Source organism: Ictalurus furcatus, chromosome 7, assembly GCF_023375685.1.
Source record: "Ictalurus furcatus strain D&B chromosome 7, Billie_1.0, whole genome shotgun sequence".
NCBI classification, from domain to species: domain Eukaryota; kingdom Metazoa; phylum Chordata; class Actinopteri; order Siluriformes; family Ictaluridae; genus Ictalurus; species Ictalurus furcatus.
The window spans coordinates 11,787,065-11,803,030 of NC_071261.1; the positions used below are offsets into that span (position 1 = coordinate 11,787,065).

The following is a 15,966-nucleotide window of genomic DNA, read 5'->3' on the forward strand; positions in this document are numbered from 1 at the left end:
TTGTCCCATCCCTCGCTATTAATGTCTCAACATACGCCATTGACATCACGCTTTTTGGTACGTGTCATAATACAGGAGCATCTATGAAACCTACGTAATATACAAAATGTCTTAAACGCGGTCTTTAATCTGTCCTAATGCTGTGCAGAACTTTCCACTGTAATGTAACTTTGATGATCTCATGTGGAATTAAAAATAATAATATTATCTTTTTATAAGATTTCTCAAAGTGGATGTATCTCTTTTAAATAATGCTTCGAGGCTCCACGTCGATGAAACGAGACGGTTCTTTGTAGTGACCTCAAAGTGGCTGTGGAAGTACCTGCAGTGAACGTCTTTTTGGGAGGAATTCCAGGAAGAAACGAGTGCTCGTTAATGAAAAGAAGCAAGGAGACCATATGTAGTTGCCAGAAACAGAGCAGATGGGCTCCGCCGTTCTGTGGCATCGGTCCAGGAACAGAGAGCGTCTTAACACTTAAGTAGCTCCTCGAGGTGCAACGAGCAGCGCTATCAAAACCTAGCACAGAGACGGGTTTTTTAGGAAGCAGGCTCGCTGTGCTCGGCACGCTGACATTTTCGTCTTGAGCTGCACTGATGTTACGGCTCAGACAAAGCTCATGCAATCTGCTTGGTTAGAGGAACAGTTTGACTAATAATCAACAATATTGAAAGCATTAAACAGCTGCTCACATTAGATTGCTAGATTAGGTGCCTAGGGTGTTGCTAAGTGGTTGTTAGGTGTTTTCACTGTGCTGGTAAGTCGTTGCTGTGGTATTTCAGGTGGTTGCTGGGGTGTTGCCAGGCAGTTCATAAGTTATCCCATGTGGTATTACATGTGCTTGCTAGGGTGTTGCTAGGCAGTTGCTATGTGGTTGCTGTGTTATCCCAGGTGGTAGATAGGGTCTTGCTAGGTGGTTTCTTGTAAAAGTGCACATGTAGCTACAGGAGCGTGATACAAATCGTCATGTCATGGATCCCATGACGACAAGCTCCTGTCCTGTCATTCACTTATTACCTGATTGTGTTCATCTGTTTTGTGTTCCTTCTTGATTTATACCCTGTTTTGTCTTTAAACTTAAAAAAGTTTATTATAAACGTTATTATGCTTTTGCTACCCCTAACTCCAAGCCTAGTTTCCATGTTACTCGACCTCCTGGTTTTTGATTTATGATTATCGAACACCCACGTTACCCATAACAATCCGACAGACAGCTAAATCTGAATAAAAATAATTTTGGAATATAGTAATCGGGATCTTGCGCAGTTATTCCCACGCCGCGTCTTTGTGAGATTTATCTTCTAGGTTTATCAGAGCATTCTTGCTCCTGAATATCGGGCAAACATGAAACGCTGCGCAGGTTGATTGACATCTGACCATGAAACAAAGCATTGAAGGCATGAATAAATATTATTGTGTATCTGGATTACAGAATGATCAATGCATAGCGTAGCTATTACCTGGACATGTCACATTCACACACACTCCACCGAGGCTTCAGCAAATTTATTCCTCTTTACTGGCAGCTTTTGTCAGACCTCAGGAAATTCGTGTCAAACGTCCAATGTCCAGCTTGGCAGACTGACAGGCCCCATAGAGGGACATGTTATTCTCATCTGAGCAGTACAAGGAAATAATGAACAGTGTATTGCATAGGATTTCATTTAAATGTGTGCGGGGGGGGCTCACACCTGCCTGAACACCCCCACTGGGTCCTCAGTCCTATTAAACTTATAGGCATTTTGGGGTAATTCACGACGTGACATTGCTTTTTCCGCTGCGTCAGGACACACTCGGGCCTCCCGGAGGACTCGTTAATGAGCCGGAGACTGGATCTTCACGTCCCAGCTTTCTCAGCAGCACACAAGTTGACTAGGAGCAGAGGATATAAAGTGTATGTGGAACTGTTATTATTTCATCAGGTAACGTTTTTTCTTTCTTATTGCGCATTTCTCAAGCAATTTTTCACTAAAAATAAATTGTTAGCGATTAGCAATTAACACAGCGACAATGAACGAATAACGCACACAGGGGCAGCCCCCCCAACCCCCCAACCATACACTTTTTCATTTCTAAAAGAATAATATGTACTTTTTTCCCATTTATAGTTGCGTTTAACCCTTTCTCACAGTACACTGGCATTCGAAATCATCTTATCGGGCATTTTCAGTTTATCAGTTTAAACAAATGAATATTTATCACCTCGAGCCTGTTACAAGGTTAGTCGGGACACCATTGGGTTTCTGTGTGTAGAGTATCACGGATCTTTTTTTTTTTCTTTAAACAATGTGTTAGCTGTTACTAACGAAACAGCAACCTATCGGAACGAGAGCAGTTTTACAACACCTTCCAACCAATCAGAATCGAGAATCACTGTTAGCGCTACATGCATGTCAGAATTTTTTGTCCGTTTTCTCCCCATTATCGATCATAATCATATAGAATAATATCTAGAGCTACGGTCCGGGGCAGACTGTGAACACCACACAGGGGTTAAACTTTTTATGTCTTCAGAATAGAATAATAAAATTGGCGTAATTGTGATACGGTGCTGCGTTTCATGCCGTCGTACGTGTCAAGGCGTGAAATGGAGTTAGCTCGGCGAAGGATTTAGCACCCACTCAGTGGAATGCGATTGGCTATGAGAGGTGGTGTGGGGTGAGAATTTCATGTTAGTTCACCTCCGTTTTAGTGCTTTAACGACACACACACACACACTTGAATGAAATCACAGAGCAAATCTACTTTGCTGGATCTCATTTCACAGTTCTGCTCACACACACACTGTCAGTTCTCGTCCGTATCATCTTCTGCGCTCTCCTGATTACATTCATGTGTAGAAACGTATCATTTGCGCCACTCGGACTGACGCCTCGTTACACTCGCACGCCGCTTTCCTCACCATGGTTATGGGTGTGAGGATACGCTGGTAGGGTATGAGTCACTGTTTTCAAGCAATCTTTCAAATATGGGATTTTTAAAAAAAAATTTTTTTTAAAAAACAATAAAACAGTATCCTATTTTGTTTACTCTCATTTTTGTCATCATCATCGAATAATCAGAACTTTGAAAACTGGCATTTGCAAATCTTTATCCTTTAATCCATCTCATTAACTCGTTAGTTTATCGGGAATAAATTCCGTCCGAATCAGAGCGCTGAATTTCCACGAGGCAATTAAGGGTCCTAATGGGCTGTTTGACAAGATGTAGAACTTTCCAGAACATTTTTTTTGTTCTTCATCCATGCTGTTATTGGAAGACAATCAGCTTAACAGTAACTCCACGTCATATGGGCCACATCACTCCAAATTGATAGTCATTGATTATTTTTCTATAACATCAAGTCTTTTCAGTTTCATGGTTCATATTAGAAGTCCATTTGCCATTTTAAACCAATCCAATGGTCTTTAAAAGCCTGCATGAAACTCTTTTTGAAACAAATTGAAACAAAATCAATTAGAAATATACTGAAATATTTACCAAGTCACACCACATGATTCATTTTTAATGAAACGGCATACTACACTCCCCCCCCCCCCCCCCCCCCCCCCCCCCGCACCCCGTCTTAAGATGATCTTGACTCAATAAATAATTTGAACTTCTTACTAAATGGAGTAAAGCGCATTCCTGCTTTCCTTTTTGACCTGCGAAACGCTGAAGAAGTCGTATTTCTCCATTCTTTTTGCTAAACAACACACGGCTAAGAGCAATCCTTTTAACAGTTCTTGCAGATGAAAATCGTGACGCATGACATGTTGAGCGGTTGGTCCTGCTGTGAATTTTTCCAGACTGTTCCACCCCTACTAATGAGGAAAAAAATTTATAAACTAAAGCGGTACGAATGTAAAATGGCCTTCCGCTGAATTGCACAGCGGTGTGTGTACAGACGCACAGATTTAGCGTTCGTTTCAAATGGCATTTTAACACAATGGCCAAAATCAGCAGAGCTAAATTATTTCCTGCAGAGTTAAGTAGTACTGAAGTCAACGTGATCCATTTTTCACTGAACAAGGTGTTAATTTTTGCTCGGATACACATGCCGATAGCATATAAGAATTTATCATGGCAATATACATTAATATATTTAGTATTAATAAACATTCAAGTGGAAGATTTTGGAATGGAGAACACAAAAAAGTACTCCTTGATTTTTTGTTTTATTTCGCAATGTATCTGAGCAGATCGTGCTGGAGCTCAGTGTTGCCCTGGGAAGACGGGATGGAGGAAAGTGTAAAGAGCAAGGCGAGCGTGGAGCGTGTGCGCCACAGGGACACGATCCAGGGTAAGTGTGTGTGATGTTGAAAGAGCTGAAAACACCCAACGACCCCAGGATACGCATCACTGGTGATGTGTCAAAGTGCACGAGATGAGAGATGGCGCAACTGTAAGGATCCAAAAGCACTTTCTGTTTCCGAGAATACAAACAAGGTTAAAAGGCACTTGAGTGCACATAAAACTTAGAGAACATCACGTTCAGAAGGGGAGATGTTCAAATATTCATTATGTTTCACGCCATTTGACATGTAATTTGTGTTATCGTCTTCTTGATCTTGCTCTGAGGGTGCGCAAACTTTCGCACTCGGCTGTATCTGTATGGTTCTATCGCGTTTTATTGATGTACAGCTCTTAAACTGGATGACCCTTTTAACATTAACGGTAGGAGTCTCCGGTTTCAGTGCTTCGCTAAAGCCGGTAAGTTTTCCACCATTATGAAGTCTTCAGGACTTTGCTAGTTTCTTGGAAACAAGACACTTTAAATGTAATTATTAACAGCTTTTAAAATAAATAAATAAATAAATAATGAAGGACAGCATGCCATTCTTTAATCAATAATAAATGGAATGAGTGGCTGTGGTAGAAGGAGAATAAAACACTTCAAGATGCTTATTCTTAGACTTCTTGATGAGATGTTGTCTTGGTCACTTGGTCCAAAATTATGGACCAGATCTTCATTAGGCGCAATTCAAAATGGTCCATAATATTTCACACCTCACTTTTTCTCATCCCCATAAACGGCTTGATTAGCGTGGACACGTGTCTGACTGCTCAGGTTGACCATTTGTTTTATTTTCTCCTCTCCTTTCTCTCACATGCCTCTCTGGACTTTATTGTCCATTTGCAAATATATATATATGTATATATATATATATATATATATATATATATATATATATATATATATATATATATATATATATATATAAATATATATATATATATGTGTGTGTATATATATATATATATATATATATATATATATATATATATATATATAAACAGCAGTGTAATGGATATTGACATGACTGGAGTCATGTCCCTGTCTGTCGTGACTCACGACTGATTTCCTGAACAAGCCATTCCTATTCTTCTACTGCCGGACTCTCACCGGTATACGGAGGGCTGGGGGAGGACAGATATACTGCAGCTTTGAGTCCACGCATCGGAAATTACTGCTGTGCATCAGACCAGCCAAAATAATTTGCCTTTGAAAGCACACAGACTGCAGGATATAAACACAAGTTCCACACAAAAGCCATCTCTAAAAGCTAGCTCGGTTATTAAAGTCATAGAGGGCTTTAATTGTAAAATTAACGGTAAAACAACAGCCAGTGAAGGTAATGATTCAGATGAAAATAATTAATGAACACAGCTGACCACCCGTCGCCACTGTTTATTCTTTCTCTCTAAAGCAGATTCACAGAAGCGCCAGTTTATTATGCATCATCACCTCGATATGGTGTTCAGAAGAAATGCTGTGGGAATAAAACCTAATTAGCATGCAGTTGTTTTAAAACCTCTGTGCCATTTGAGGAGAAATACAACTTCAGCTCCAGCATGACTAATATTAATGGGGTTTTTTTGTTTTGTTTTGTGTTTTTTTTAGCTATAACACCACAGACAAACTGGCTACCTGCTAGCTCGATAACAATACGCAGACGTAAGCATTGCTTGTTTGCTAACATACTCGTGTATATGTGAGAAGTGAAACCACATGAAATTGTTAATAACTACACGTTCTATATATTTATGATATAGAACACGTTTCTTGCTAGCTCACCTGCTAGTCACTCATAGTTGCTTTTATTTATAGAACATGAATACTTAACAGGAAAGTTAACAGACTCCGCAGTTAAACTGGCATTCGCCAGACATCTGTTTCGGGTGGCCCTTCATGTTAGCCCTTCATATACAATGTTCGGCCAATGTTGGCAGAGATGGATTTAAAGGTGGCTTGAAGAATGTTGGTCGAACAGAATGGAAATGTTGCCTTAATGGACAAAATGACATTGAGCTCGTGTTGAACCAACAGAATGTCTGACACTGGCCCAACAGTTTGGCTCATGTTGACCCATTGGATTGGCTGACATTGGCTCAACAGAATGGCTAATGTTGGCCCTACAGACAAAAGCAAAAAGCCAATGCTGACCCAATGGAATGTCTGATGTTGGTCTAGCTTTGGCAAGGTGGATTTGAAAGTTTATGAAATCCTGTTGATCACTGTGACCCAACATTGGTCCAATGGAATGTCTGGCTTTAGGCCCTATGGAATGGCTGATACTGGTCCAAAGGAATGGCTGATGTTAGCTCAGTGAAATATCTGGCACTGGCTCAGTGTAATGGCTGATTTTGACCCAATAGAGTATTTAGTGTTGGCCTAATGGAATGGCTAATGTTGGTCCAGTGATGGCAAGATGGATTTAAAAGTCTTTGAAATGCTGTTGACCCTAGTGACCTAACATTGGCCAAATGTAGTATCTGGCTTTGGCTCAATGGAATGGCTAGCTGATGTTGGCCCAGTGATGGCAAGGTGAATTTAAAAGTCTCCGAAATCCTGCTGACCCTAGTGGTCTAACACTGGCCCAATGAAATGTCTGGCTTTAGACCCCATGTAATGTCTGACATTGGCCCAATGGAATGGCTGGCTTTGGCCAAGACTGTCAAGATGGACTTCATGGTTGAAATTCAGTTGCCCCTAGTGGTCATTTCAAAATGATTTGAAATGATGGAGAAGGCCAGATATAAAAATGTCAATTCATACTGATGTTCAGTGCTAGGGTTTTTGTTTAAACAAGAAAATACTCCAGCCTTCCTATAAGTCCAGTTCTTGACTGTGAAACATCATTATCTGTAGGGGATGCAGCAGATTGCACAGAATTTTCTAGCCTCAAGTACATACACATCTTTTCATCTAGATTTAATGCAGTCTTCCTCAGATAGTGTTGTATAATTAGTCAGTTCAAACACCAACACTGCCTCTGATGCCTCCTTCATACGTCGGCTTCAGCTGGGAGATCAAAAAACGCAGCATTCACCCCAAAGGCGGGCATCTGGTTACTTTATGTAAGAGGCCAAGGAGGATCCCGCTACGTTGGGTATTTCCTCGCAGAATATTCTGCTTCTGATGCCTGTAAAGAGACTTTGCTAATTACCTTGTTGGCTGACTCTACAAAAATAAGCAAATGATGTATCAGGGGTATCATTAAAGCCGACTGGAAAAGTCTTCGAAGGAAGCTCAATTTATTTATTTTTTGAATAGCGTGTGTCCCCCAAGCAAGAACTCAGCCTTTAGCATTCGATTTTAAGAAATTGCCGGCATTCGAATAGTCAAATAAAAATCAAATTATGTGGGGTTTTTTTTCCAAAGTGTAATGTTAGCTACAATATCTGTAGCATGCCGCTGTTTCTTCAGCGCTGAAGAGATTCCTGTCCTTCAGCAACCTTTGCAACACGGCATCCATTTTTCAGTTGAAAAAAGCAACGGTTTGGTGAAGTTCTTAACGCTAACAGAGGCGCCTCTCAGCACGTTGCCCGTTCACAGGTATTTTAAATTTGATTGAAAGCTTAAAGACGTGCTCTTAAAAACACAGATGGTTGCTCTCTAAATCAAGGCGCCAGGTTTCGTTGAAATCGAGCAGACGCTTCATCGCTCTCAAAGCTGCTTGTAGATTACAGACATAGCGAGATGTTTGTTTCTTCACCGTGAGCCAAGTGGAAGGAAGAAAGTGTTGAAAAGCGGACGAGACATTCTTATAGGATTCATCATCTCTGGAAAAAAAAAGGCACGCATCATCAGACACCCAACAGACTTCCTGGACAAGAAGCTGAGATGTAGATGAGTTCCTGTTATGCGCAAAGTCACAAAACTATTTCACATAGAAATCAGTGCCCTTTTTCGAAAATAGCGCTTTATTTGTTGGACCCGATAGTAGGTTATTACTATTATTATTATTATTATTATTTTTAGTTTATTGTGCATTGCTTGGATATTGTATGTGTGTTTTATGTATTATAGATAGTGCTGTGCTGTGGAGTAGAAAGAATCACACCTGCACCTTGTTAATCTCATCGTATCCCAGATATTGATTTTGACGACCACGGATGAGCCCGGTTGATTTGATTGACAGCAGCGTGTGGGGTGAAATGACGGCCTGGAGTCTGTCAGAGGGTTTGGCAGAGCAGGTCTGGCTTTGAACGTTGATGCATATTTGATGTGGCTTGGATCCACGCTGTAGGCTCGAGTACAACGGGCCTGGCACTCTGGATTAGTGGAAGCCGATTAATAAATAAAAGCCAGGCAACTTTCTCTCCTCTGCAGGGCTTGCTCTGGACAGCCAGGGAGAGGAATGTAGCTGAAAATTGAGTAAATGAGGCAGTTTGGGGTTTGCATTGTGAAGTTCTTGAGGTTTTTTTGTTGTTGTTGTTCACCTTAAAATCAGCATTATTATCACAGTAAACCAGGGCAACACTCTGTATTTCGTAATAGTCCAACGTTTTTTTGGTGGTTTTTTTTTACATTCTATTGTCCGCATACAATAGCAGCTCCAAATCTAGACTTCAGAGGTCAAAAGAGAATGGCCAGACTGACTGTTCAAGCTGACTGGAAGGTTACGATAACACAAATAACCACTCGGTACTACTGGGTTAAACAGAAAAGCATCTCAGAACTTGTTGAACTTGCTTGAGGCTCAATTGCTACCACAGAAGAAGACCACATCCGCTCCTGTCAGTCAAGAACGGGAGTCTGAGGCTACAATGGCCACCGAACCTGGACAATTTGGAGATTGGAGATTGGGAAAACGTTGCCTGATCTGATGAATTTTGTTTCCTGTTGGGTCAGAATTTGGCATCAAGAGTGGACCTTCAGAGTGGTGGTGGTGGTGAGGAACGCTTTCTTGGGCGCCGTAATATCAACCGAGCACGGTTTGAATCACGAAGTCATCTTGAACATGACAATGTCAAGCGAATGTATATTCCAGTATTTAAATAACTTTTTATTCACACACCCGACACACGTCTCAGTTTTCTTGCTTATGAACACTCTGACACGTCCCCTCATTTTCTCATCATCCGTGTGTCGGTATCTAATCGAGCGCCTGCACGAGTGCCATCGTCTCATATCCTGATACTAGCATTTATTACAGAGCTGGAAGTGTTGTGACACCCACGGCTCTAAAAAATGGTTTTCTCTCCTTATAATACAGTCAGCAAGAGGGGGAAAAAAATAATCCCCACATACCAGAAATCTGGAGAATCTGGGGGAAACATTTCTGTGTTCATTTTTTTTCTTTAAGCACCTCCGGCATGGTGCGATGCTGACGCTCAGCCGTAATCAGGATCAAAAATTGATGGGCTGCCTCGATTAATTATTAAGCAAAGACTCAACAGAAGAATCACTGCAAGTGGTAAGGTAGGCTTTGTTATTCTCCTGCAACAACAAGGCTGGGGATAGTCTGATATTTTAAAAAGTATTTAAATAATTCTCAAGTCTCAAGATGGTCATTGATTGTCATTCATAAATACACCTTAATGCCGGTCTTCTTTTTTTGATTGATTTGATTGAGTCAATCAACCTACAGTATGAATCAGAATTTGCGCAACTCTCGACCACCTTGAAGCTCTGCCTCCTTCACTCGACTTTACATTAGTAATGCTTTGAGTTCGTTAACGCGAAATTAAATGTGACAACGTACAAACATATACGTACTTAACATCACTTAATATGTTAATTGGGGATGCAATTTTTGAAATATACTCAAATATACTGTATACTTGTCTAATGTTGGAGAAACCTTCTCCATTTAGCTTAACAGAAACCAAGAGCACGACATCAGCACTTTTTTCACATTGGAAAAATCAATCTTCATTATGCTATTCTTTTGACTTGGTTTACTTCCCATGTAGTAAAAACCCACCAGACTTTCTTTTACAATACTGAACCTGTCGAAACGGGGTCAACCCTCCAAGGAGCTACTTAGACTGGTTAGTTTGGGCTACAAGGTGTTCCTTTTGCTTTGTGGATGCATCCGGTGCTAGTCGAGCAAAGACATTAAACCAACAGCGGGGCCTTTAACGCTCTTGTCCAATGCATTGGCCGAGAAACTCCCAGCATGGACGCTATTGAGAGACTGGAAAGAGAGGTAATGTGGTAAATTGGGAATTTTTTAGGGGGGTTGATCCTTTGGTCACAGGAACTTGGAATTGAGTGCACAGATGGTCTGATCTAGGTCACGTGATACGCCTTTCTCAATCAGGCCTTTCATTTGGAGGTCGACCGCCTCTCTAGAAGCCTCCATTCGACGCCTTCCATTATTGATCAAACCAAACGCATCCACCAGTCATGCCCTTGTTGTTTTCCTCAACCAGGTCGAGGGCAGGATGGTGCTTCAAACATGCGTCAGGCTTGTGTACTGCTCTCTGGCAGACAAAACACATCCCTATGGCCGTGTTATAGAGCTGACTGTCGTCTATTTGCTACACAAAACCGCTGATCTTGGGCATTTTTGTTGGTGATATTTGTAGTAGTCGGCCCGTTATGGGGTTTTTTGGGCCCAAACGAAAGTCTAGTCTTTGCCAAAGTGGCCAGATTAATAGCGATTCTTTGTTTTAAAAAGTAAAAATGTGTCAGCTAATATTCTATATACAGTGTAGAAACAAGGACACAGTGACTGTTGCACCAAAGCATTGCACTGTAGTGCCATCTACAGGATATAATTTTTTTTTTAAACACAGGAAACAAATACACAGGGTACTGTACACATCCATTCCTGATACATACAGTAGAGAGAGATGTAGAAGAGAAAAGTACATCCTGCTAGATACATATTTAGTGTCCTAAAGAGCAGAAGCATTGACGTCTCACGTTGACGAAACTGGAAAAGAAACACAAGCAAAATGAAAAAACAAACAAGCTGGTATAATATCAAATAAATTTTTTTTAAAAAATTACATAAAAAAAGTGAAAACTTACACAAGAAGGAACTCCTGCTCCTGCTTTTTTTTATTTTATTTTAATTATTCTGCTCATAGAACATGAAGTCCTAACGAATAAAACAGATCCAACAGTCAGATGGAGGAAAAGTGCCGGGTTTTTAAAAAATATATATATATAATTAACAGGACAAATAAATGCTTACGATGAGAAAACTGGCTCCGAGAAGTACAGCCTTCATCTTCACATCCAGATCCAGTGGGAACTGGATCCCAAAATTGTCAGCATCGCTGAAAGCCTCTTTCACGATGCCTGTCCAGTGCTTGCTGATCCGACCCACAGACTCCGCTTCATCCAACGACAAAACCTGAGGTAAAAAAAAAACAAACAACTGACATGACATTTGTATGCTTGTATGCTAGCTTTACAGTTTACCTTACATTTAAACTAGCAAGGGGCAAACAGCTTATAGTTCATCTCTTCTGACACACTAATCAGTGTGAGAATCAGTTTGATTGGCATGCTATGTGCTAGCTTCGCGATCCTACTAGCGTCGCTAGGTTAGCATAGTAAGCTTACTAGCGACATACATTCTAGCAGCATCAACAAACTATAGTTATATAGTTCCTCGACCATAGGAACTATACTCGAGAGCAGGGAACTGAAGAAACGTCAGACCACGCGCTTTATAGGGTTGGTCCAAGGAATCACTTAGGTACATTAAAAAAATACAGGCAAACTCCAAAAATATTGGCACCCTTCCAAAAACAGTGGGGGAAAACAACGACAACATATCTGTTCAACACATCATGCCAGATTTTTCACGAGGAGTTCAAATGGTAGTGTGACCAAATAACCCGAGTGGTTCTCGGAAAGAACTCTACCTCAAAATTCACATCGAAACAACACTTCCAGGAGCAGCAAGGTCCCACCACCTTCAGAACGTCCTGCTTCATCTCGTTTTGAATGGTGTACTTGGGCAGGCAAGGGTGCCACGTCTGAACCACATACCCGATAGGAGTGCCTGGTGGAGACTGCACCTCGAGCTGAAAGTGGGGGGTAAAAAAAAAGTTTCAGTCGACGGAATTTGACCCGGAAGTTAGTTTCAGTAGTGCTGCAGTACCTCTTGCAGACAGCAGGGCCAAAAGCAGCTGTCGCAGCGCAGAGGTCGGGTCAGTGTGATCACCTCCTGGCCCATGTTGTCCAGGACATGGAGGACGAAGGAGCGGAGCGGTCCGCAGAAGTTTCGGTTACAGCAGTCGTTTTCCTCGGCCACGTAGAAGACCTGCTGCCCGAGTGCGTTCCTCACCAGATACTTGTTGTTGGATTCCCATCCTAAAAGAACTATTGCAGAACAACGTTTTGTTTTCGTTAACTGCACTGCAGAAGCCTTCGGACGTTAATAACGACAAACAAAAAAGTCGAGACGCTATCACACCCGACTAATAGGCAGTTCAGCGTCGCTAGCACACAGTTGTCCACAGTATGCACTCTAGATGCTTGTTTTGAGCCGACACATTCGAGTGAATATCATGTCTGCCACCCATCCCCCACTCATAAAAACTAAACGTTCAAAGAGCAAGCATGGGGCAGTGTGATTCTCACCCCAGTTGGTTTCTTTTTATTAGCGTGTGTTGCAGTTCCCATTTTGCAGTTCCCAGTTTGACCACTAGGTGGTGGTCTTATAATAATAATAAAATTTTTCCATGATTATTTGTGAATGGATACATGACTTATTCCTTTTAAGACCAATTCAATTTAATGTGATTTCTGAAACCATTTGTTTACTCATGATGTACACGTGTCTTATCCTTGGAAATTATCTGTTTGTCCTAGAGTGTGTCCTTTTGTACGGCCGTGTCTATGTGGACGCCCAGGTTGTCTTCACTCATGCAATAAACTATTTTATTATAACCTGGCTCTCGGCCTCCTGATTCTTCAGTCTGAAACTGTAGTATTTTGACGGTCACCCAGAAAGATTTATAGCAAAGCGTGGCGTCATTATGTGCTTTACAGAATTCAAATTCAAGTGAACAACGCCGTGTAGTGGCTGCCAAAGTGTCAAACGCAAATGCAAATCCTGTTTGACCTTTGATCGGTTTAACCTTGTGCTGGAAGTGTTGCAAATATCAAGATCAAGGAAAAAGTCACAACAACATTGTTCATGTTCGTGACAGAATTTCTTCCATTTTTTGTTTTAGTTTAAGAAAGTTTTTTTTCTTAAAAAAAACACTCACCCTCAAGCATCTCCACTTTCTGATGAATGAGAAGCTGGTCGATCTGATCCCCATAAAGAGATCACACATACACAAACATTCAAACATACATACACACCCATATTTAATGTTGGGTGACACAGTGTCTATATCCAAAGTACACTAGAGGCTCACACGTTACGTACACATGAATCCTTTTGGGTGAAATTCTACCTTGGACGTTGCTCAGTGATTTTAATAATGTCGGATCTCACCTGTGTTAAATACTCCAGCCCAGATGGACACCCGACTGGTTTCATCGGCAGACCCTGAGAAGCTAAAAATATCACACACACGAATATTATATATATATATATTTCCTTCCCCCTTTTTGGTTGACTGGATATAATCAGCCCTGATCATCGGATGTTTTTAAACTATTGGCCGATTACGGGGAAAATAGTCTTTATCGGCCGTTACCGATTATCAACCGATACATCTCTAATTAATATATATATATATATATGTATTTAGATAGAGAGAGAGAGACAACCATACACACACATTATACACACACACACACACACACACACACACACATACATATACTTATAATCCTGAGCTCTTACCTGCTTGATCCATGACGGATTTGTTTCTGATGGCACGACTCCACAAATACAGGTGACTCGTAAGTAGAGGCTGGTCGAAAAGAAAGCTCACAAAATGTGCGGTATTGCATTTTACAACATAATGACAGTGGGGTTAATAGCTAACCTAGCTACACCCACATGTATATTTATGATGCCTATTACTGTAATAAATAAATAAATAAATAAATAAAAAGAACTCAAGAAGAAAGATAGTTCAAATCAAGTAAAGCTACTTCTATTTGAATCTTTTTTTATTAAATTAAAAATAGTTTGGTCACTTGGGGACAATGTGGTTCAGGTTCCTTAAAATGCAATAAACTTATTGGTTTAAATAAACACTTTTATGCATTTATAAATTTTATATATAAGATTCAGTTGTTATTGCAGTCAAAAATGAATTTTAGCATGTTACTTGTCCCTGTTGGCGATGATCTTAATATGTAGACAATTTCACCCAGTTCATACAATACTACAAGAATATGTTGATGATGCTTACAGATGCTGTTACTAGGCGTGCTACAAACGAATAACGTTTTGAACATGTAACTGTGAACATACCACATGCGTCCCAGATTACCTTCTGACCAATCAGATTCCAGAATTCAACAGCGCGTGATACCGTATGTCTACATGGAATGCCTAGAAGACGACACAGGACCACAAAACCGAGTCTTCCTTCTTTTTATCTTTATTGTTTGATACATGCATTGAGAATAAACACTAAAATGTGATTAGACTCTGTATATGTACTAAAATAAACAAAAAAATATACATATGTTTTTAACTGTATCTTTAAATACATATATATATATATATATATATATATATATATTTATTATGAAGACTTCTAAAATTCTGAAATACTGAGAAGAAAACGTAGATACAGTCTGAAATAGACTGTCGAGCACCTTCGACCTAATCAGAATGAAGGATCGTCTCTTTTTCTTGCACTTTATCAGCGATGGATAGAACTTTGACATTTCCGTTTGCATTGCTCGTTGTTGTCAGGTGAACGATGAAGAGAAGAAATGTCAGGAGAACAACTTTGGAACACCATCGAATTAACTCAATGTTCTGGTGTTTTTCCATTATCAACCATTTTGTCCAAAACATCATGTTTCTATTGATTATGTTGAACAAAATGTTTACATTAAGCGTGTTGCGCTTAACTTTTACTACATCTACTATTATTATTGACGTACGCTGCAGTAACTTCCTGGATTCATACACTGGAGATGCCGTTTCATCTCCTTACTTCATCGTACTTTTCAATTAAGCAAGAGCCAAACCTTCACACATTTGGCATAGGCATGGGAGAACTTCATTCGGACACACCGGAGTACGCTGCTAGGCATTTTCACTCAAAAATATGTCAAAAGTGGAATCTTTATATCGTTTCCTACAGTATATTGACAAGGAATTTAAAAATATATATATTAGCGAATATATGTATATATATATATATATATATGTATAGAGAGAGAGAGAGAGAGAGAGAGAGAGAGAGTTATATAAAAAAAAAATAGAAATAGCAAGAGTTCTTTCATTTTCATTCCTTTTCCGAGACTGAACATGTTTATCCAATCAGGGTCAACCCACCAAGGAGCTGGATTAGTTTGGGTTACGTTCCAGTTTGGTGTATACAAGTCATTAGGAGATTGTGCGTTCAATCTGGCCTGTTATGTTTCCTGTTTTCTTGTGTGAACTTCCAAAATGGACACTAGGATCAAAGTGGGATTGTTTTTGGGCGCGTGCAAAAGCGTTCTTCATTTCGTTAGAAGCGAGTTATATCAGAGTCTACAGTCCACAGATGGCGCGATGCGGGTCAGGTGAAACGAGCATCAATCAGGCCTTTCATTTGGAGGAGGACGACTGCCTCTCCAGGGGCCGCCGTTAGACGAATCCTCCATTATT

At 40.3% G+C, this 15,966-nt stretch overlaps 1 protein-coding gene across 1 annotated transcript; it reads right to left on the minus strand.

The window, feature by feature from the left end:
* Positions 1–10,910: 10,910 nt before the first annotated feature.
* Positions 10,911–15,914, minus strand: LOC128609715 (phospholipid scramblase 2). The gene is made up of 8 exons (XM_053628420.1): positions 14,032–15,914; positions 13,678–13,739; positions 13,445–13,487; positions 12,331–12,551; positions 12,092–12,253; positions 11,413–11,574; positions 11,247–11,316; positions 10,911–11,148 (listed from the first exon to the last, which is right to left on the minus strand). Exons 1-7 carry the CDS (start codon positions 14,042–14,044, stop codon positions 11,287–11,289), a joined length of 693 nt encoding a protein of 230 aa, XP_053484395.1. The 5' UTR covers positions 14,045–15,914; the 3' UTR covers positions 10,911–11,148; positions 11,247–11,286.
* Positions 15,915–15,966: the final 52 nt, after the last annotated feature.